Source organism: Nothoprocta perdicaria, unplaced genomic scaffold (assembly GCF_003342845.1).
Source record: "Nothoprocta perdicaria isolate Ctin4 unplaced genomic scaffold, notPer1 scaffold_34, whole genome shotgun sequence".
Lineage (NCBI taxonomy): Eukaryota > Metazoa > Chordata > Aves > Tinamiformes > Tinamidae > Nothoprocta > Nothoprocta perdicaria.
The window spans coordinates 2,433,604-2,454,357 of NW_020455577.1; the positions used below are offsets into that span (position 1 = coordinate 2,433,604).

A 20,754-nucleotide genomic window follows, 5' to 3' on the forward strand; every position below is an offset into this window, starting at 1 on the left:
TTTTAATTTTATTCTTGGTACTTTTATTCTGGAGCTGCGGTTTAGGCTATGAGCAACTGCATCTGATGCTTTTTCCTGTAATGCGGGTAGGGAGGAAGCTGAGTGATGGTTTTCCCAAACTTCACGTCTCGTGACATCAGGTGACAGTGTCACCAAATTACCATTCAGTTTGCCACAGAACAGTCAGAGAAAAAAGCACTTTGTCTTGAATTGAATCTTAAAGATGTCAAGTCATTTTATCACATAGAAGTATTTCTACTGCATTAATACTAAAGAAATAGACAATTTAGGATTTTCTGAAACTATATTTTTTACTGAAAATATATTTTGAGAGAAAATTTGCCACTGTCACAAATAGATGTAGGAACATAGTGTAGTAAGCTGTGACTTCTGTAATGTTCCTGAAAATCAAACATACTTGAAGTGTTGATTTATGCCTGCAGCATCAGTCTTGTGGTAAGAATGTCCTAGAACTGACAAAATTATTCTGAGAAACCTTACTTTCATAATTTGTAACTTAACATGATCACTACCAGACCAGATAAAGAAAACTGCCCATCCATTAGCCTATTTTTATCTGTAATTGGTTATATTCATCATCGCATGCATTCATTCAGTAATCATTTCAGTGAATCTGGACAATGCTCCTTTCTGCTAAAGTATTATAGATTTTATGTCAGATTTCACCAGTCTAATTCATTGGGATATCTAGAATAAATCAACAATGATGAAATATGTTCCCGGTTCCTGGAATTGTTTGTATGTGATTTCTGAATATTCAAGGTAAAAGTGATTAATATGTTTGCTAGAAAATGAATAGAAGTTATAATTAAAATGTAGAAAGATTTTCTTCAGTATCTGTACTGCATGAGCAGATACTGCTAAGATGTGGATAATTTTTACTTTTCATATTTGTCCTTAAATGCAGAGCCAGTTGGATGCATCAAGAGTAGAGGGCCTTTTGTAGCCCTCTGTTTGAAAGAAAAGCGAAAAAGAATAAGAAAACCATCAGCAACTGCCAGTGGAGGAAAATTGAATATTACCACAAGAATAGCCAGGGCATTTGTGTATTGGAAATTGYTCAGGAATAAGCACAGTATTTCAGTTCAAGACATGAGACTATTAACAATGGTGATACAGTGTTTCCTAATCTATCTGAGGGTTGTTGTTTTAGTGACTGTATACTTACAGTGTTTTCATACTCATTTGCAAAGTAATTTGCTTGGGCAAACCTTTATGGTAGGTGCTTTTCAGACTCCATTGGTGTGTGCCATATCCAAGCACAAAGAACTACTGCCATTTCAAATAAAGGTAACCAAATTTTAATGTAAAAAGTAATAATAGGTGCAAAGAGAAGACAGGATGCGGAGGTGTGCCTGGCTTCCTGTGTTCCGGTCTGAAATAAATTATAACAGGTAGTTTTCCAGTATACTGTTTTGAATAGCATCCTGGAGATTTTTCTTGGGATGCTGCAGTCAGGGACTACATTTCGGACTGTCTCATGCAACCTGGGCAATTGGTCAACCTGTTGTTAAAATAGTATAACATAATTGGCTGAGAAATTGAGTTTATAGTGCTAGAGATTTTCAGTGTAGTTAAAGTAAGACTTCTGTTGCAAAAACTTCCTTGATACATTTTCCCCATTGAATTAAGAAACTTTAGTTTTCTCAGGTATGGTATTGCAACCTGCCCATAAAAAAAAAAAAAAAAAAAAAAAAGTTTACTACTGAAGATTTCAGGTTCATAAAAATGCAAAATACTGGTTCAGTAAACCTTCAGAAGAATCATTTTTAAAGGAAAATCAAATTTAAAAGAAGGCTTTTACATTAAGGCAGTAGTAAAGCAGTACTGAATAATAAGAAAAGCACTTAGAAAAATGTTGCATATGTTTATAACAGATTTGCTTGGTAAGGACTCTGGGCAGGGCTATAGTTCGCAGCCCCCACTGGGTGCATATCTCAGAATGAAGCAGAGTTGGACTAGGGTAGTAACCAGAAGAGATCTCCCTTCGCAAAGGTGTGTGAACAAACATTTTGACGTTTCACACTTACTGTCTGACTACCTGCAGTAGATAAACCATCCAATGATGCTGTTTATATGGTTGGTAACCTGGCCAATTTTAATTTTAATTTTAATTTTCCTGTGTTTTGTATCAGTAAGACTAATAAGATTAAGTTTAAAAAGCTTGTAATTCTCAGGTCTTTACTGTTTTGCATTGACATTAAATTAAAGGCAACAATACTGTTTCACACAGAGCATATGGAAATGGATTGCCCTAAGCTGCTCAAAAATTCTTTCGGGATGTAAGATGTAGTAAAAATATTTAACGCTACAACACTGCACTTTTGTATTTAATATTGGAGGTGGCTGATGAATCTCAGAATACATAACGTCTTCATAAACCCTTCAGGAACTACAGAATATAAAAGACAACAGTGAGATAATAGTTCGGTTAAGCTCAACAGAAGGAAAGATTTCAAAAAGATTTTTGTTGTTTTGGGGGGGGGAGGTTGACTTTATTATTATTATTATTATTATTATTATTATTATGTGGTCCAAATTCTCAATTTGAGAATTAGAACATATCTGTGTTTTGCAAGTCTAGTTATGTATCAGCTTCTACAGAGATAAGGCATTAAGAATAAAGGAGTTGGAGTAATAAGACAATTAGGAATGACAATTTACCATAGTTACGGTAAAGAAATGTAACCGTAGCTAAAGAGAGAAGAGGTTATGTTGATGCTTTTTGTTTTAAAGGAGGAGAAGGGGGAAAAAAATCTGTAATACTTGTCACAGTATAAGTCTTATTCCCTGCTGTTCCAAATCATAGTTTTAAGATTGCACTTTTATGACTTGGGGACTGTTATTGATGCTTTTTGCCTTCTTTTGAATCTATTGATAAATCCAGTAGCCTTTAAAACAGTTTTAACTACTGCTCTGGAATTGCTCTGCAGTGAAATTTGCTTTTTTATCACATTCTGAAATGATGAAGGAGACTAATATTTCTCCATAGAGATTTCTGAATTTTGCATGAATCAGCAATCTCTTTATGCTCAAAATACACTTCAAGAAAACTGTTTTTTTTCACGTTACCTTTGAAATGGAAAGCTTTGCTTCTACTTACAGAGATATTTTTGCAAAGATGGATAAAATGTGTTATTCTTAGGAAAGTGTTTGCATGTTTTCACAGATAAGCACGTATGTGTGTGTTTGTATGAGCATATAAATATGTGCATATATGGGTGTGTTTGCATCTGTGTATATATCACAGAATCACTGAATGGTTGAGGTTGAAAGGGACCTCTAGAGAGCATCTAGTCCACCCCGCCCTGCTCAAGCAGGGACACCTAGAGCATATGTAGATAAAGATATACATAGATATATATAAATAAAAAAGTATGTGTGTGTGTGTGTATATATATATATATGTATGAAGAGAGAAAGTGAGACCTGCCCACATACTGACAAAAAAAAAAAAAAAAAAAAAAAAAAAAAAGTATGCCATATAAAAGCTAGTAATCTGTTCTTATGAGAGAATTCTTTATTTTGGTTTCTTAACATCTTTTTGCTTTTTATTCCTAGTTTCTGAGATACTCGTTTTACTGGATTTAGAACTAAATTATATTTTTTTTCCAAAAATATTTGAAAGTAAATAAAATCATGGGTTTTTATACCATAAAAAAAAAAAAAAAAAACGCACAGGAACAAGCATCCTTTTTCAGTTCATTCTGTAGCTGACTTTTGGCCTTTTCTTACCTGTTATTTCCATATGGCTCTTGGTAATAGTAAGATTCAAACAACAGAAATAGTTTAAAAATATGAATTCAGCAAGCTGATCTTGATACTGCAACCTGCCTTTCTAGTTATGCAGTAAAAATGTGCTATATATGAAACAATTCTATATAATACATTATAAAACAGAATGTGTGAATACAGTAATCCTTTAAATGCTTATGAATAAGGCATTAATGCAAAGCATGACATATTGCTGTTGTTATGATAGGTACATTGCATGGTCTTTTACAGTATTTTGTTCTTTTTAGAGGCTCTTTTTAAGCAGTAAATATCTCTAGAGAATCTGACTTTTTTGTTTACATGTTTATAAAACAAATGACCAAAGAATATTAGCAGGTTCTTTACATGGCTGAAATATGGCACTTACCTGCAAACTTGATGTGAAATTTATTCTCGGGTTTCAATATCTGGACATACAAAGGACAATTTGGAGCAAAGTCTTTAACTGCCCATGCTCTTAAAATGGTTTGATGATCCTAAAATGAAATAAAGAGTATGAGACAATGACAGTGAGATCCAGGACAGTGGGGTAACACCCTGCACTGGCCCAGGCAGGAGACCAGCTGGGTGCAGCTCTTCTGGAAGGACCTGGGGGTCTGGGCAGACAGTAGAGTGTGCCCCGTGGGCAAGGGCAACCAACAGCATCCTGGGCTGTGTTAACAGGAGCACAGCCTGGAGATGGAGGGAAGTCATTATCCCTTTCTACTCCTCCCAAGTTAGACTGCATTCAGATACTGGGCGGGGTTTTCAGCTCCTCCACACAGGAAAAAACTTGGACAATTTGGAGTGAGTTCAGCAAAAGGCCTCCGAGGTGGTCAGGAGGCTGGAGCACTTGTCCACAGTACTGTGTGGTAGGAGACAAAGGACAAGGGATTTAGGTTGCAATGAGGTTGAGACTGGATATAACGAACCTTTTCCCCATTAGGATAGTCGAGCACTGAAGCAAGGTTGTCCAGAAAGGCTGTGCTGCAACTTTTCAAGACCTGACTGGATAAAGCCCACCAGAAAACCGGTTGAGCCCATAGCTGACCCTGCTTTGAGAAGGATTATTGGGCTGAAGACCTCCTATAAGCTCTTCTCCTACCTGTAGTATACTATTATGAACCTTTTGTGATCTCCTGTTTTACTTGTTGGAAAGAGCAAGAGAAGATTTGTTTCCGAAAACCTTCTGCATGTGAGGTATTTTGTCTCTCTCATCCTTTCGCAAGTATCAGCAATAGCTTAATTTGAGAGGGCTGACATTTGATTGGGAAAACGTGTGTGAAAACTCTTAGATGGTAGCGATGAGCCACGCATAATTAATCTGGATGGATATATTAGTGTATTTAGAAAAAGACTCCTCATTTGAGTAATATAGAATAAAGATATCAGTTTTAAAATGTTAAATTAGTGGTAAGTCTCACAAGTTGTCAGCTAAACACCAAGGATCAAAATATCAGCTAAACACCAAAACTCAAAATAGAACTGCATTTTTGTGCTGCTAGCGCATATTCATAACTGATGGCAGAATTTTACCATCTACTGGCCACTGGATTTCAACAGATTCACAGATAGAGGTTTTGTGCTCATTACTATATGTCAAGTGAGAGTTAAATATAAGTAGCTGCTATCCCACAAAAGTATTTGATAATATATTGAATTCCATGAAATATGGTTCACTTCAACATAGTTTTTATTTACTTCAGAAATAAAAAGGAATAATTGAGAACTCCACATTGGAAACAGTTTTTGGTTTGAAATGCCTTGCCTAGTCATGAAATTGGTGCTATTAAAAGACAGAATATAAAGAGTAATTCATTATGTTTGCAGCATCAGCAATAAGGAAAGCTTTCAGACTCATGAACACAAGGGAAAATCTCTGCCTGGAACAGAGCATAATTGACATTTTCAAACCATAATATTTTAATGTCAATTGAGATGGTACCAAGTAGCTCTTCTGCTAGAAATACTGGAATGAAGTCATAAGGAGAAGACCTTTTGAGGATGGTAAAATAGATTAGTATATGTTTTATCTTATTAACACTTTTATGAAAGATTATGTATGTTTGCTGTTGGCCACGCAGCAGATTGGAGAACTTGCTTTAAGCTTTCCTCTTTTACAGTCACTTTTTCAACCCTGTTTCTTCCACATATGACTTATGACCCTGTATTATGATTCTTGGCATTTGGGCTTCTTGTTGCTTTGTCTGAAGGGAGCTAAATCCCAACTCACCTTACAAGTAGCAAATGACTGGGTAATGGGATGCTAAAGCACTGATACGAGCAAGAAGCTGGGAGGCAGATTTAGGGCAGATATGAAAACCTGTCTGCAACAACACAGGTTTATCTGCCCTTTTTATGCAAACAGTGTCAAGGAAACATAATCTTCAGTCATTTGCAGTGATAATACTACTTCATTACATTGGGTTTGACATAACTAGCTTCCTCCCTGTCCTTTCCATAGCAGCCTGGCACAGACCTCATTGATTTTTGAAACAGATGAGAAAGAATGGTTTCTTGAATAACTGCTTTGTTGACACAGAGTTGAGACTTAATAAAATCGAAGAGAATTGCGTTTTTCATTCCCATATATTACATCCATAAGTTAAGATTGAATTTGCTGTGATAAACCAAAATTAGACCAGCAAGTATAATTTCAGTCCTTCCGTTTTCCTCCAGGTTATTCAGGTATTTTCTATGAGTTTTTAAAAATTATTTTCTCTTGAAAGCATAACTGTTTTTGTCTGAAAAAAGTATTTTTCCCTGAAACTATCTGTTATTTAAATTACTATATACTGTTATTTATAATACAGTAAATTATAATAACAGTAAAGAATGCTTAATAAAATCCTCCATATATGAAATAGATGACTGTTCTGCTTACTGTGGCAGATGAGCAGCTTATATCTTGGTCTGAGATGTCAAAACGACATTTGATAAAATAAAATTTGGTAGAGCTTTGTCTTGACAGGAAAGAGAAAATGCACGGTAGGAGACGGAAAAGCTGACAGATTCTTGGTCTGATAATTTTTTATAAAGTAGCTGCCTGTCACCTGGTGTTGAACTTTCCTTATGAGCTATAGTTCAGAATCATGGATGAGAAGTACCGGACTGTGKTGCTTAAATGTATTAAATGTATTAAGAATGTATTAAGAACACAAAGGCAGGCAAGGAACAGCCAGTTCCCTCTTCTAAGGACTGCAGTTGAGAGGAAAACCCTCATGGACTTCGAAAAATCCCCCGAGTAACAAGAGCTGTTCTAGACAGGGGTCTCCTAAACATGTCTTTTAACTTTTATTTTAGCAACTGTCAGATGTAGGACAGGATCTGGGGTATTCCTAACACTTTGTCAGTCTCCCAGGCAAAGTAGGGTGAAAAATCAGTTGCAGCTACTGAGATAGGCTTAAAATTGAACTTTTTTTAGCTCAGTATCAAACAGTAACTTATATTCATATACTCCTTAGTAGAGAAGTTTCTATTTCATTTCAAAGCTCTAGAGGGCAGTAAGATGAAACAAAAAACAGAGACAAAAAAACTGCCCTATTATATAAAGTATAAATTCTAGTATGTGAAAAGGGGATCTGAACAACAACGAAAAGGAAGAGCAAAAACCACACTGACCCTCAGAGCCCAATTTCACTGTTCCAATTCAGATTCCTGATTTATGCCATTTGCTTTGGAGCCACAGAATAAATCATGTCTCTGAACTGAAGTACCCCAGGAGTGCCGAGCTGCCGGGCCGGTGACACGCTTGAGAGGCAAGACGTGACCAGCGTGAGCAGGACGCCGCAGCAGTGGCTCTGGGGAGCAGTGGCTCTGGGGAGCCTGCGGGGCAGGACTGGGTCCCACTTGAAGGAAGTTTTTAAGCTCTCTCTCAACTCTCAAGGCAAGCTGGCCTTCCTTAGACATTTTTGAAACTGCTAGGCTTTCTGGACACAGTCCAGTTCTCATTAGCTGGTATTTCCGAGCAAACATTTCTTGTTTGGAAAAATCCTAACTCATTCAGAGAGTGGCATTTACTAAAGTTGTAGCAAATACTTGACTTTGATAAATGTGTAACACAAGCCTAGGATAATATCTTCTTTTGAACTATAAGCACCGTTTAGTCATATTCCTGCTCTTTTATGTTTTCTTATCATTTTTTTTGCCATTTCACTGAGAAACACTGTTTATTGACAGGTGGCATATAGTGTAGAATGGAYAGAATAAGGGATAGAGTTTAGACATGCATAATCAGTTTCTCAATGCACTTGGCCAAGTGAAAGTCTGAATTTAAGAGATCAAAATAGTTATTTTTGCTTTACATGAATAGTTACAAAAGATGGAGAATCATTTCATCTTTTGGGAGAATCCTCTCTATGGGGAATCCTTTTCCATCTCTCTGTGGCAAGAGGATTTTTTTCGTTTTGTATAAACCTGCATAAGAAAACTTTTCTGAAAATCATAGAGAACGAAGACACAACTCCTTATAAAGAGTGATGGTTGATTTCAGTGGCAAAAATTGATCTGTACACCACAGCAGGCTGTGCGAATAATATTATTTGCTTGGTAGCAGATTGTTGAGGTCTGTATTGCGGAAGGGGGAAGTGTAGGTGTATGCAGTGCTGCCAAGACAAGGGCCTTCCCCATAAGGCATTGTAGGGGAGGAAAGTTCTTAAAATGTACAAAACTCAAATAAAGAGGATAAGAAAAGCTTGATTCATGTTATTTATTCTATCTAGAAAACCATCTGCTAACTGCTGCCACATTATGACTAGTTAGCCAAAAGGGCATATTGCTACAGCAGAAGATAAGAGGGATCTTTTCTTCAGTAAGATCTCCCATTTTGGATGTCTGGATAAAGTGATACCTGAGTGTTGCTAATGGCCTCGATTGGAAGAGATGGGACAAAATATTTTATTGTTCCTTGGGGCACTCTGGCCAAGAGGGTGGAAAGGCTGCATGGAGAGAACTGTAGCTGGCTGCAGCTTTGAAATCAGAAACGAGTAGGATTGGCCAGAATGGATGGAAGATACTTGGAGTCCACTGGCTGCCCTGTGGGAAATCTAGGCAGAGCTGAAAATTGCCCTCTCTTGGTGTAAGCTTTGGAGGGGTTAGAGCAGAGTAGAGATGTAGAGCTTATGTCTAAGTGACTCCTACGTCAGCGCAGATGTCCTTACAGCTGTGGAAAGGTAGAGTACAAGAATGGCTGTGATTCACATCCTCTGGTTTATGGGATTTCTCATTTCTGAGCTGTTTTGTCCAGTATATTCTTTGAAACAAGATTTTGTAGCTGAATCAGAATCAGCTAATTTAAGCTAAYTGAGCTAATTTAAGCAAGGTGTTTTTCTTCAGTGTCATAAAGCAGTATTTTCACAGGTATTTGCAGGAATTACTATCTATTCTTATATATAAATACCCTAGTACCTCCTTCACTTCCAAATAGTACATTCTGAGTACTTGCCTTAACATTTTCTCTAGGACCTATTGCTGCATTCAGTGGCTCTCACTACTCAAGAGTCTAGTGCTGATTAATCGAATTCAATGCCATTAGTTCAGGAAAAGTCTGAATATCATAGCAGATTTATTTCTCAAGAGAGTTCAGTGGCTTTATGTGAGTGAAGTTTAGCCCAGGATCTTTAGCTCTGAAGTAAAATACTTCTTATAGCATTGTGATATTCTACCCAAAAAAAAAAAAAAAAGCTACTTTTAATCAAATTTGCTTCTAGAGGCTCATTTCTCTACAAAGGGAATTTTTTTTTTTCTTTGTGCTAACTACAGCTTTTGTTGCTGCTTCTGTCACTTTTTTTCTACTCAGTTATAGGTATAGTGAGGGTGGTAAATAGGTTTTGAGGGCAAAGGAAGTCGTTGTTATGTCAAGTTATAGGCAATATATTAAGAAGTCAAGTTTTAGGCAATATATTAAGAAGCTCTACGTATTTGATGCAGTCTTTATTTCCTGTGTTTACTTATTCCCAATTTTAACGTTTAGGAAACTAATGGCTATTCCTTATTATCTAACAGTAGAACAGTAGTCTGTAAAAGATAATATTAACAAATACAAATTAAACTAAAACTCTTTATACAGGTGCATTGCTTTGTTTTCAAATATTACTATCCTATTTTTTTTTTTTAATTGAGATAAACTGATTTGAAGACACAACTTTGATGTTGTCAAGCAATTTGCAAACAACCTAATTTAATTCTGTGGATTCTTAAACCTATTTTGATTATCTTGCTATGCACTTCAATACTGAACTGAAGAGACAGCTAAGTGTGCAATATTTTACCTTGTGAATCATGGTGAAAACAGTGAAATTGAGTTCATGAACTCTTCTTCCTCAGCGATTTTCTCCCCAGTTATTTGCAATCAATAGATAATTCACCAATTTAATAAGTTCTAGTTGATACTAAAATATTTTTATTCTTTTACCACAGATATGCTGCATAGTTATATCACTGCCSTTTTTGGATAGTAACTAGTCTGACAGCAAATAACTATTAGCATGAACATAATTTATTTAAAGAATCTTTGCATTTTTCACATCTATTATTAACAAATATGAAAAGTATTAAGTTATTCTTAGAGGTATTGGTTGTTTGATATTAGTCACTGAATGATTTATAAAGTTGAATTCAATTCTTACTTTGTTCACACTAAGCACTTGATAGTTTAAAGCTTCTGAATGGATATACCAGCCAGCTGGTGTACTTCTTTTCTGCTTTATTAAATATAACTCTCTAAATTAGACACTGACAGCAAACTGCAATTAGTCCAGACAATATGAATAAAACTTCTATTTTTGACGGAGTGCTACTCTTTAGAGTGATTAATAACCAAGCGTCAACAAATCTGTACAGGATCAGGATATTGCTTATATACTTAAATATAAAATATGGAAATGATCCCTAAATGTTATAATTATATGCTGCTATTCTATGAAAAGAAAAAAAAATGCACAAAAATGTGTAATAGTTCATAAACTATAAACACAGTTCAGCAAGTGAACTCTGTTTTTAAAGAGTACTGTAGTAGAAAATGTATACATATAAATCTTCAGGCTTCTAAAAATCTTTTCTCAATATATAACTAACGTACACTGTAAAATCATAGCTTCATTGGTAGTGTTCATATAACTTAGTTTCTAAGAAAGCAGTAGTAGATACGTCATGTGAAATGAGACATTAAATCTAATTTCCTGAATTTGTGAGAACCTGGCCTTAACAAATTCAATAGAAGCCTTTCCAATAACTTAATTGAGAGCAGAAGTTCATCGCACTCATGCGAAACCTCTGTGTAAATCAGCTAATTTTAATCTTGCATGCACACAAGTCTCAGGCTAGGGAGGGGATATAGTTGGTAACAGTATAAACAGCATGCACATTCTTTGTGAGTTGTTTCTGCAAAACTTACAGCTGCTGTTCTGTCCACCTCGCAGCGACTACTCAGAATGAAACAAGCTTCAGCATCATCCATTCTAGAAGAAGGGGCAGAGAAAAAAGCCTGTTATTTGCAAATAAAATACTTCTGTGGACTTGTGTTTCACAGTTCATAATGCTATATATCCTTAGGAACTGAATACTGAGAAAGCTTAGTCTATCTGTTTTCACCCATTATCTGAATGTCAGCAGCAGTTGTCTTGTGCAGAAAATTCACAGCTTATCAGTGCTTCTTGACGAGGTTCTAGCAAGATAACTTCTGATGCCAGTGGAAGAGGTGCCAAAATAGGAACATCAGTGTGGCCCCAGCACATTTACTCTGCAAAATATTTATTTGCCATGAGTTTAAATGTGGGTAAGCAGCAGCACTCTGTGCTACTTATTGTACCTTACTGCATAAAGGTACCATAATGAGGAGTCATTAATGGTAAGAATGAATATGAGATGGCAGGTAACAGCCATAACATAGAATTGTCTTGTCCAGTGCTAGTGGAATGATGGATACATAAACAATGCAATGCATTAGGGATAAATAACAAGTGGCTTTGTCTGCCTATGTTGAATGAATTGTTTTCTGGCTGCAGTCCTTCGAGAACTTCTGATGTGCAATTATTCTACAGCAGGTGCAGCAGTCATGTAATAAGGACTTGAGGTGGAAGCAGGGGTGAAAAACAAACTGACTGAAGGTCTCATGACCTCATTATTGCACTCTTGCCTCAGTTTTTAATATCCTCTCCAAGTGAATCCCACACCAATTACTGGTGTTGGGAAGTACGGAAAGAGGAACCTGGTCAACTTGCTTATGAAAACTGGACTTTCTGGGCAAAGGGAAACAGGATGATCAAAATGGATTTCCTGGAAAGGAGAGCAAGGAGAAAGAAGCTTGGGGAAGAAGATTCTATATCATTAATAACTCCTAATTGCTGTACCTTTACACAGTAACTAGTCCTAGTAGTTGGAAGACAAGGAGAGCCTTGAAAGACAAGTGACATTAGTGAGGGAATGGATTTTTATGAGAGCTGGTGAGGAAACTGGGATCAACAGTATATTTGAATGGTTTCATAACTAGATGAGGCTAATGGGATCATAGTCATTCTTTTCCTTTTTTGAATTTTTTTTTGAAGCTTCTTGAATCATTTCAGCTGCAGATGACAAGGATAACAGCCTGAGATTAACTTTCTATAAATGTCTTGAATGTCGACAACAGAAATGCTAATAGCATCTCTATTGAACACATTTATTAGAACCCAGAGACTCTCTATGAGAGAACAGTGTTATTGATGTCCTAACAATTGGGAAAGATTTTTTTTTGGCAATTACACTATTTTTATATGCCAGAAAATCTGAGTTTGAGACAAAGAACAGTAGTTCCACTGCTAGAAAATGGCAGAAACTAAAGGGACAGGGTAAACTGAGGAGAAAATGTGAGAGGATGAAGTATAAAGAAAAATACTGATGTTAACAGTAGGAAGATTTGTGGTGGGTTTATGAGAAGAAAGAGGAAGAATATAAGGAGAAGGGTAAAAAAATATCTGAGTTCACGACAGAACATGGAAGAAAGATGAAGGGGAAAAGAAATCTAACATAGTACCGTTACTCATTTTCTAGTTCCAGTGTGGAGCTGAACAACGTCAGCTCCAGTGTGGTATCACAGGACAAAATTTATTCTGTTTATTACACCTGGGTGCACAAATACTGTTCGCATAGTGAGGCTCTCAAAAAGTAGGAAACAGGAATGAATATAATATTTGTAAAGTCAAATGGTGTTGTACGGCATACAAAGTGTAATTTTAATTTTCTGATAATTTGCTAACAATGCAGTCAGCCCACTTTTGGTATTCCTTTACTTTTTCAATGCAGCCTTTCTCATGTTATTTTGATATTGCAGTTCATGTGTAATACATGCATAAATTACGATAATGAAATGCCTTTTTTGTTACTAATAATTATTTTATTTATTAGAAGAGTTTACTGTGTGCCTTGTTATCTTCTCAGTGCATTATGTTCTTATTAAAAGAAAAATAGCAAACAGCTTAGGTACTGGATTATATTTCATATTAAATATTCTATTAAATTCCCCATATGCTTTTTCCCTCAGGAGAGGTTAAAAATTATTCTATGACAGGTACATTCAATTACATGTTCTGCAGGAAAAAGCACAGTTCCACAGTTGACTAGCTCTAGGTTATTATAAGTGAAATTCATGATTATCTTTAGGGAACAGCCTAATTTTTCTTCTACTAGTGTGTAGAACAAATGCCAACCAAATCCCACATGAGAAGGATCTCTTAAAAATCAGCCCTCTCACAATGTTCTTTTTAAACCTTTAAAAAAAAATCTTAAACCTGAGCAAAGCTTTATCAAATTTTCAATTTTTAAACAGATACAAAAGTAGCTCTAATTACAGTGGCAGACATTTGAAAAAATACCGCTCACTCAGCTCCTTGGATTGATTTGACTGCTGGAACAATTCTGCTGGGAAGACGGACTGCYATGAATTCTCAGGCAGGTATTGCCTTAATTTTAGATGTCTTTATTAGTTGCTTATTTTAAGTTGAAAGAAATAAGTTCTTATATGAGCAGTGCAGGTTACCTAAATCCATTAATTGCTAAGAATCACCTTTATCTCTCTTTGGAGAGTTTGAAGTGACGATCCTCCTTTGAAGGGATGATGCCTTCCCCCCTTCAAGCAACTCAGCAGAGGATTTTTGGTGTTTTAGGTGTTATATTTTTTTTTAGGCAATACGATTGATTTCTTTTAACTATTATTATTGTCTATTACCTGACAGAGTAGATCTTCTAGAAGTATGTGGCAAGAGGAGGGTCCTGCAGGAGGTGGTATAATGGAATAGTTGCTTGTAATTATTAGTCTGGACTAGGTAAGGAAATAAGACTGTGAGATGACTTAAAAGGGAAATCATTACCTTGTTTACTTTTTATCCCTTCAGTTGATCAGTAGAACTACTAGTGACATTTGTCACATTTGCTCAAGGAACAGAAATAAATGTTAGCATTTCTGGCAGTTTTGTAATTTTCTGTACTGTTTCTGGAAGAAATTGATTTGTTTATATGCACTCTTGTTTTAACACCTCTAAAAACTGAGACAGAAAAGACAGTGAAGAAAAGCTTGGTCAAAATAAGTAGCTTACGAATATTTATCTCTTGAAAATTTTCATATATTAGAAAAAACAGATTATATAACAGATCTCTGCTTTCTTCAGTACACATGCTTTCCTTCTAACAAAGCTTGTGTTGTCTGTCAAACTTAGTAAACAGCATGATGTGAAACAAGCAAAAAATAAGTATTAGTCAATATTTGCCTACTTTGCTCTCAACAGGTCTTGATCTTTTAGTGCTGAGCCTTGCAGATAGATAACTCTTTGGGACCACATTGGGATTTGTAACACCCTTCGGACCTGAGCATCCATCTCAGTAGGACACAAAATAACGACATAATAGTCCTGTCAAAAACATAAGGGGGAATAGGCATGTTATTACTTGATGTTACCGTCTGTTGTTGCTACAGGATAAGACAACAGAGGCTCAGAATGTCAAAAACATCTCTGATAATTTCTCAAATTTCATTGACACAAGCTATTTCAATAGATGGGTTTAAAATACTGGTTGAAGATTTGTCCAGCACTTACAAAACCCCACCTCTTAAATACMTGCACATTTTTTTCCTCTATGTTAACAGACAGATCCAAACCCTATTTCCTGTGGTACAGTCTCTATGCAGACAAAGTTCTGCATAGAGACTGTACTCTGTTGTTCTAAGATCTATGTAGGTGTATGTATGAAAGAGAGATAAATGGGAGGCTTAGGGAAGAGAAGGATCAAGGGCTTAGGAAAGGCTCAACAGAACCTTTCCTTACTACTCATGGATATTTTCAGAAAACAATCTCTTGGATCTAGTGGATCATCTGTGCCCTCCTGCTTCCCATTCTGACTGTAAAAAGAATGTATCTAAAACTCTTTTAGACTATATTGGTAATATTAAGACTTTTTGTCTCCAGTGTATATAGAAGCTGACTTATTATTTGCACTAGCTACTAAATTTTGGATTTCAGTTTCTGTATACGTCTATAAAAGAGTTTCTTTGTACATTTGCTTATATCTCTTAGGTGCTAATTAATTTAAGGCATATTTGGGACTTCACAAACTGCTGCTCAGCTTCTTGAGTATTTTGTTTTCTGATTTTATGTGCTACTTAATGAATTAAGATACCACAGTTAGCTTAGTAAAAATATGGAAATAGAAGAAATGGTCTGTAGCAAAGATAACAATATTGAATCCAAATTGCTATTTAATATAAATAGGTTTTATATGATCAGATCCAAATATGGACCCACTCATATGACATTATTTTGCCCTGAGAGTGTTAGGGAATGTGTAGACTGTAAAAATCTTATATATAATTTATGTAGATCTTTGTCATTTAATGTGCATCTATTTCTTAACTGCAGAGGATATAATCTACATAACATCAGTGAAAACCAAATAAAATGTCCAAACCAAAAAACTCTTTGACTTATGAAGGAGTTCTGGATGCAGTCCCCAGAATACTTATAGAGTTTTCTATTTTGATACAGGAAAGAAAAGGAAGCTACATGGAAATACTTGTTTCTAAAAGCACGAGTATAATTCAACAAGACAGTAATTCTGTCTGTTTAATCCATTTATCTCAATTTAAAATGAATGTATCCATACTGTATCTCTCATCCATGCTGCAATTATAGAGTCCCAATCCAGTCAGCTATTCCCAAATGCAGTTTTACAAATTAAAAGCAGTTTCAGAAGACTGTCTGAAAAGTACTAGTGTTTAACTGTTTCTTTTTTCTTTTTTTTTTTTTTTTTTTTTTTGTAAAAATACCTGCAGTCTTGGGTGAGCATAGAATTCATTTAAGAAATCCATAAGTAAGTCAATCTTCAGAGAGCTGACACATAGCACAACATGTTTTTCCGTCTGAGCTCTGTGTCGGCTGTAATTGCCACCAGACTTTTGCCTCTCCATCCACAAATATGCCAGCTGTTCAAACTGCAATAGATGTCAAACATCAGTGAATTACAGACAAGCAGATGTGCAGCACAACTGGATCATGACTTAACAATGTTGCATTTTTCAATTTATTTTTTATTTAGCTCTTGAATGTCTTATCAGGAGCACTTTCTTCCTGAGGTCTTTCTTCTTTGTATAAAAATTACTACTAAGTGGGTGAGATGAATGATAGTAGGAAGGCTAACAAACTTAGCACTGTGGCTAGTCTCAGTGTGGCACTCAGAAATAATGGGAAGGAGGACTTAAAGCAAGAGATGATACTGAATTATAGATTTTAGAAACCAAATAAAGGTTGTACCTTATTTACTTCCTGTTATTTCACATTTCTGCACTTTTTTCCATTGCCATTTGGCCTAAACACTGTCATATTCTCAGGTGACTATAAGCATAGATAGTCTGATAAAGGCACCATCTTATTTATGATCTGGGCAATGACTTTCTTCACAGATTTTATAGTATTCTGAAGGTGAGAATATGCGCATATTATGATCAAATCTGTACATACTCTCTTACCTGTTTTACAAACAGAGATATCACTTAAATACATGGCAGCTCTTAATAGAGCTATTTTATCTTTGCCAGCTGAATAGCGTTTGAAGGCTCCCAGCAAAATCTGTCTTGTGCTCTTACGGATGGGAAATCTAGTGTGCAGTATGTTGGGAAATATGAATCAGAATCGTTAAGTATGTAAGAGCACCACTTTAGTAGACAGAGCTCTTCAGGCAAAAGAGAATATTTAAACAATCTGTACTATTAATAAAACATGTAAATATCATTTCAAAGTTCGTTGGAAGTTGTATACAGTTAATACTGAGCTCAGTATAACTGTATGCCTGTGTGWTAGCTGTTTTCCTCATCCCCATTCGAATGATGGAGAGAGTGAATCATGACTAATAACTGTTTTCATATCTTAGCAGGACAAAAGCGCAGGAGAGATTGCCTCCCACATCTTATGAGGAACACTATATGAAGCCCCTATCAGTACAAAGCTATAAAATTAAAATAGCTAATTCTAGTAAATTGGTGTAGAAAAAGCAGTAAATCATAGGCCATTAACTGAGATTGCAGAGGTGTAAATCAGAATTACTTGAAAGTTGAAATTCCAATTTCTTGGGAAGTTTAAGGAATTTTTTAATTTCTTAAAACACATTTTTAAAAAGGATGTGTATTTTACCAAATTTCCACTTCATTGAGTGGGTATATAATTGCATATATACTCATGTACACAGACGTTAAATATTTAGATATAGTGAGAATGTTCATATGATTTCAAGGTTTTCTGTGCTGCACACACAGCGAGCTTTAGCTCACTGTCAAAGAGGCAGTTTGGAAGCTCCTGCCGTGTAAGGAGCTCCAATGTGGAGCACTCTAGCAGGACTACTGGAATAGCTGCACGCAGTGTCCTCCCACATCTCCTTCTTTTGGTAGGAGGTCTGGGTCATGTGTGATCATCAGCTGCGGGACAGTGAACATCTTGGCAGGGCTGCCCAGGACGCCCCAGGATTTCTGCAGCCAGAAATCAGACTGATGTTTGCTCTAAGTGTAGTGAAACCTATACTGATTCCATGAAATAGGGAATTGGGATTTGGACAAATCTGCCTTTTCCCCTTGAAGCTGTTAGAAGTTTTAAACCTATGTAGGAGTTGCAGGTTCCCGCGTTGCTGGCTCTGTGTGCGGGCGAGTGTGCGTATGTACCGGCACACACAGCTGTGAGGCAATCTGCTTGAGTTGCAAATTTAAAAAGAGTTTTTCAAGCTAACATCAGACCATAAGAACAAGAGAGGAAGCAGAAAGAACCAAGATTAGAAACAGGGACATCTTGGGGAGGAAATGCTATGCTCATACAGAAAGTGCTGGCTACTGTTTGTTTTGAAATCGGTCCATTAATACCAAAGCTAAATTTTAGGATGAAGAGAAGGGCTGTATGGTACAAGACAGGATCCATTATTTTTCACCAGCGCTTGAAAACTGTTGCTCGTACTTGTTTTTTTTAGTGTAATTTTAAACTTATTACAGGACAGACATAGAAAATGAGGGGAGAAAAGAATATTTCATTTTTATGTGCAAATAAAATGTAATCCCTTTCAACATAAATATGCTATAATAACAGTAACAGTAAATTACTTCAATTATTATTTCATTTTAAAAATAATTCTAAAGAGAAAAAAAATCTACATTTACCTGTATGGGCAACACCACAAGAGCAACACAGATCATAATGACAACAAGCAGCTTTGAAGGCCATATCTTGGGTGTAACATCCCCAAAGCCCACAGTGGAAAATGTCACTATGCAGAAATAAAGGGAGTCAAAGAGAGTCAACTTGTTTCCTGCTCGTTCCAGATGCTGAATTCCACAAATACTAGTAAAAAAGAATGAATAAAGACATAAAGAATAAAAACTGTACTTAGGGTCAATTCCAGTTCGATGACTGCTATGCGTGCAATTATTTATTCTAGAATGCATTTTCCAGTTAGCATTTCTTTCAATGAAATCATCAGTATTAAGCCACAAGTGTTATTAGTGTAATTTTCAAACACCATTTATAACCTAAAAAAATCTTTTTTTTTCATTATTTCAATAAGACAGTCACAACTATGTTGCTAGGTTTTTCTTAGTGGTGGTTGTGAGTTAAGAGGTGGTATGTTGAACATCATGGATCGATGCAATTTCTTCTGAACTAGAACAAGGCAGATGCTGCATAGCTGCTACCATTCAGATTTTTTTTTTTTTTAGGGAATTAATCTTTTTTTAGGGAATTTGCTTGGTATGACCAAGTTAGGGCAATGACAATCAGAGATGTAATAGATAAACAATGCTGTATTTCCTAGTAAGTATTCTGGAACATACCAAAGATGGTTTCTTCATAAATGTATCCAGATGGYAGTAGTCATTAATATCATCCATGGTAAGATTTTTGCTTTGCCAGGGAGACCCTGTGTTTATAACAGCTTTAGCAGTTGTTCTCCTATTCTCCATTCTGATCTCCAAAAATAATTTAGCAGTGGGCAGTGGCATTTCCATAACATATGTATCAGATTCCCAGTTTCCTTTTCACAGTTCTAGCATTTGTAGTTTTCACACATCTCAAAATGTTCTAAAAAGGTTTTTATGCTGCTGTTTGCATAAGTTTCAGCCTTCAGTCAGAACTGATACTTCTATATTCCTACCCTATTTGTCCCACATTTTTTCACTGGAGTTGTAACTTAGATCTTCTGTAATGTCACTATGTTCCCAGAGTTTCATTTAACTTTTTTTTTTTTTAGGTTAATTATATTTTTGGCTTTGAAGATATTAACAGAGGGACTATTTGGAAGTATGTCAATGAATAACACTTTCTATTAATACCAGCCATGGATGCTTTTCAGCTAGCTCCTTTTCCAGTGTTAATTTGAAAGAATGAAGTATATTGCAGGAATATACATATTCTAAGTATGCCTGTTTTAATAGTATTCCCATAATTTATATGGAATCCTAAAAAGCAAATTAAGATGGATTTTAATGTCTTGGTTGTTGTTATTCCTGATCACTCCGGTGCATTTAACCTTCAGGAGCTGAAGCTCCCCGGAGCAGCAAAGTAGTAATTASAGAGACAGTGACAGGACTGCCCCATACGGCTGTCCCACATAAAAGGACTACTACAGCACTCGCTGGTTGTATTCAATGTCTGTACGTAGGTTTATGTTGAAGCACAATGGTTGATCCTGGCAAAGGTAGAAATGTATTTTCTCTGTTGGTGGTGCCTATGAAATTGTCTGGTGTTTGTTTAGAAAAAAGGGTCAGTTTTACCRTTGCTGCTTCCACTAGCTGATGTGATGACTAAGATGGTAGAATTCTGCTATAGGTTTTTTGACATATTCAAGGAATGAGAGAGGCATTTTTGCACTTTGTTTGATTGCTTTGAATCTTGAAAAATTCTTATAGAATTTACGGGCAGGAAAACTCAAGTCTTCATGAGGGAGAGATTTTCTTTATTAATATTATTCCTTACGGATTCTATAGTATTATTCGTAGGCTAGTCTAGCCAATCATTTGGCTTCACTGAAAATACTTAACTGAAAATAGCAAGTTCTATGTCATGAATCCTTACAGTTTAGGATAACTGCAAAAATCCCCTTGAATTTAATGAGTATTTAGAAAGATTCCACCAGATGTTGTCCTATATGATCCTATACCTTCCTATTCCTTGAAACCATAAAAATCATTTTGTAGCTGATAAATGCTGTGGATTTGAGGTGACTTTCATTGAAAGTTATGAGCTAAGGCTTTTCACTTTTAGTTACCACTACTAAAGGCAATGGTGGAGGCTATTTCCTTTCCATTGAAACTTCCTGAAAAGGTTTTTTTTTTTTTTCCCTCTCAAACTTATTTACACCTCACCTGCAGTTTTGCCAAATTTTACATCAAGCCCTAGTCCTGAAAACAAAGGAATGATAAATCCAAGATTAGATGACCAAATCTTAATTTCACTGGTTGATTTGCTGCTCTGCTCTTTATTTCCC

The 20,754-nt window shown here is 35.9% G+C and overlaps 1 protein-coding gene across 1 annotated transcript in view; it reads right to left on the reverse strand.

Moving 5' to 3' along the window:
* KCNT2 (potassium sodium-activated channel subfamily T member 2) overlaps positions 1-20,754 on the reverse strand; it is a 128,389-nt gene that overhangs the window by 37,876 nt on the left and 69,759 nt on the right. Inside the window, exons 10-14 of the mRNA XM_026043863.1 lie at positions 18,434-18,614; positions 16,067-16,231; positions 14,518-14,654; positions 11,168-11,231; positions 4,163-4,271 (exon numbers count right to left, since the gene is read on the reverse strand). Of these exons, the coding sequence (XP_025899648.1) occupies positions 4,163-4,271; positions 11,168-11,231; positions 14,518-14,654; positions 16,067-16,231; positions 18,434-18,614 (656 nt within the window). The remainder of the gene's footprint in view (positions 1-4,162; positions 4,272-11,167; positions 11,232-14,517; positions 14,655-16,066; positions 16,232-18,433; positions 18,615-20,754) is intronic.